This window comes from Tupaia chinensis, unplaced genomic scaffold (genome assembly GCF_000334495.1).
Source record: "Tupaia chinensis unplaced genomic scaffold, TupChi_1.0 Scaffold000542_1, whole genome shotgun sequence".
NCBI classification, from domain to species: domain Eukaryota; kingdom Metazoa; phylum Chordata; class Mammalia; order Scandentia; family Tupaiidae; genus Tupaia; species Tupaia belangeri.
In genome coordinates, this window is record NW_006160055.1 from 2,121,069 (window position 1) to 2,124,030 (window position 2,962).

At 57.0% G+C, this 2,962-nt stretch overlaps 1 protein-coding gene across 1 annotated transcript in view; it reads right to left on the minus strand.

Moving 5' to 3' along the window:
- IGFBP2 (insulin like growth factor binding protein 2) overlaps window positions 1–2,953 on the minus strand; it is a gene marked incomplete at its 5' end in the record, with an annotated part of 32,361 nt that extends 29,408 nt beyond the window's left edge. Inside the window, 1 exon segment of the mRNA XM_006157469.2 lies at window positions 2,619–2,953. Within this exon segment, the coding sequence (XP_006157531.2) occupies window positions 2,619–2,953 (335 nt within the window).
- Window positions 2,954–2,962: the final 9 nt, after the last annotated feature.

Genomic DNA, 2,962 nt, shown 5'->3' on the forward strand with positions numbered 1-2,962 from the left:
TCTTCCCCCCCCCCCAACCCCCTGCATCCCTGCCATCCCCAGGAAGCCAGCGACACAGCCCCTGAGTCCCGGGAACAAAGACAAAAGAGCTAGCAGCGAAGCCGGAACTGCTGGGGTGTGCTGCCGCAGAAATAAGAGGGTATGTTTAAAATTCTCAAAAGCAACCTGCTCAAAGAGGAATGCAGGCTGGGGGTGGGGGTGGGGGGTGCTTTCTTCATGGGGGGAGATGAGGAGATGGGAGATGAAGACCAGGAGGCTGCAGCAGTCTGTGCTAAGGTCTCGCTGTGCCACATTCAGTCCCCACGCCAGCTCACTCAGACACCATAGGGCCACCCCAGGCCCCGCTCCAACCCGAAGCACCCTCTCCAAGGTGGGACTCCTCAAACCATGCCCCCCTCTACCCTGCACCCCTGCAAGCCCAGGCTTCTTCTCATGGTGCCCCCTCCCCCAGCCCTACTCGAGGCTCAGGCACCTCTGCTGGTGGTGGCTTTTCTCCAATGTACCCACTCAGTTTCCACTACCCCCTCGTTACTCCCCACCCCACCCCCACTTCGTGTCCCCTCTTCCCAAGTCTGGAGCACAAGAAAAAATGCGGAAGGCGTCTGGGCACTGGGAGGAGAAGGCTGAGGAGGCAGCTGGGGCGAGCTGGAGCTGGCGGAAGGGAGTCCCATAACCAGGCAGAAAATCCAGAGTGACATTCTTCCCATGAACTCACCCCATTGTCCCTGGGCTCCCCTGACAACCCCCCCTTTCAGACACCAGAGAAAAGTGAATAGGACAGAATCTCCCACATCTGTTCCCTGCTGAAGACCCTGACCTGCTTCAGGGACTTGGAAGCAGGAGAGCTGGTTTTCAGGCTTGGAGTGAGACACATGAAGAGTGGAAAGAAAAAAAAAACTAAACTAAAATGTTGAGGGAGGAAATGCACCATACACTTTATTAGAACAGTCCAAATCCAAACGAGCCTATGAACTTAATGACCTTTTGAAAAGTTTGTCCTGCTGAGAAAGATGTTTAATTTGTCAAAGTTCAGCTCTGAAAAACCACAGAGTATCTCCCCAGTGGACCGAGGGGCGTGAGGGGAGATGGAGAAGGCAGGCAGGGTGGGGGGACAGGCACCCCACAGCGAAAGGACTTGCCTTTTGTTATTACTTGCTAAGAGAAGCAGGAGGGAAGGGGTTCATTTCCAGGCAGGCTAGAGAGGGTGTAAGCTGAGGGAGGAAGAGGACTGAGGGGCTCCACTCTGAGGGAGCCCTAACTTTTCCAGAGTCAAGGTCAAAACGTGCCAGAGAACTAGAAGAGATTTTAACTCTGACCCCTAATTCCATTCTCAAGGAGAAGGGGGCAAAAACTATAGCAGGCCAGCAGAAGGGGGAGTGGGGGCTTCCAAAGCCGGCAGAAGCTGAGCAGCAAGCAAGAATGTTTTCCCTTTTCTTTCTTTTTTTCTTTTTTCTTTTTATTTTCCAAGTTTGGGAAACTTGGTCAGACTCGCTTGCTTTTTAAACAACAGCAGCAGGCAGTGGACACATTACACCACTGTCTCCAAGAGGAAAGAAAATAATTACAGCTTCCTCCAGACCACTGCAGCAGGAGACTTTGGTAATTCAGGAAGGGGGTGGAGGGAGTCCTGATAGCCTGGTTGGTGGTGTCCCTCAAATAACTTTATGGGAGGGATAAAGGTTCTCTTAACAAAGAAGCCCAGGCTCCTCATTTTATGGGCTAGGAAGGGCTCCCTCAATTTAGGATGGGGGATGGGGAGAGGTGTTGCAAAAGGTCGCTCAGAGAAGACTGGTTCTTGTTTCCATGTCCCGGGGGCATCCTCCTGCCTTCTCACCTGGGACCCAGATGCCAAAACTGCGCGGCCAGGCTGCCAGGCTGTCAGCTGCCCGGTCCTGGTAACGTAGCGGGTGATCCTGCTTCAATTACATTGATTTCGCTTCTGGGGTCTCCTTTCTGCCTCCCAAATACACCCCCGTTTAATTTTTCCATCCCACATAATTTCAAGAGCCCACTTCGTTCTCTATGTACTAGAGCGTTTGTGTTCACTTTCCCCTAAGCCACCCATCTTAGGGAGCGCCCACAAAGTCCATCTCAGAACCCCAGGAGTATGAAGACTGAATCCCTCGTGTGCAGGGGCTCCTCTACTCGCGCTCCCTCCTCACCCAAGGTTGCTGGTGTCACCCGCACGCGGCAGCCTCCGCCTCCAGCAGCGGTCCCACCAGGATCCTTTGGTCACCGACTCAGGCTGGGCCCCACCTAAGTTTCCAGCTCCTGCTTCCACGGTTCTGACCAACACCCTCGTCCCCGTCACCCCCCTCCAGAATAGAAGTCAGGGTAAGTTCCGCCCCGGGAAGACTATGATAATGGGGCGCCTTTCCTCTCCCCATTAATCCCCATCAAATTAGTAGCCAGGAATCTTCCGCTTGCTCTTAACTCCAGTTCTCCTCCCGGGCCCTGGCTTTCAAGTCCCTGCTCTGAACAATCCCTCTAGATCTGGTCAAGGACTCCGCTCCTGCTCCCCTGAAACAGTCCCTAAGGTCCCGCCGCCGCTAACGGCCGCCACCCAGGCTCCCTCGCGGGCCTCTAAGTTTCTCCCAACTAGTCCCCGCCCGCGTTACCTGCAGCCTGCTCGGGGCTGGTGCCGTACTCGGCGTCCCCGCACTTTTCGCAAGTGCCCTCGCCCATGACCAGCGCCTTCAGGGGCAGCTCGGAGCCCGGGTGAGGATAGCAGCGCAGCCCCTGGGCGCAGCGCGGGGTGTAGACGCCGCACGCCTCGCCCTCCAGCCGGGCGCACACAGAGCAGCAGCCGCAGCCCGGCTCCCGGACCAGCTCAGCGCAGGACGCGCCCGGCTCGACCGGCGGGGGCCCGCAGGCTGCCAGGCGCTCGGGCGTGCAGGGCGGGCAGCGGAACAGCACCTCGGCGCGCACCCCGCGGCCGCCGCCTGCGCCCAGCCACAGCAGC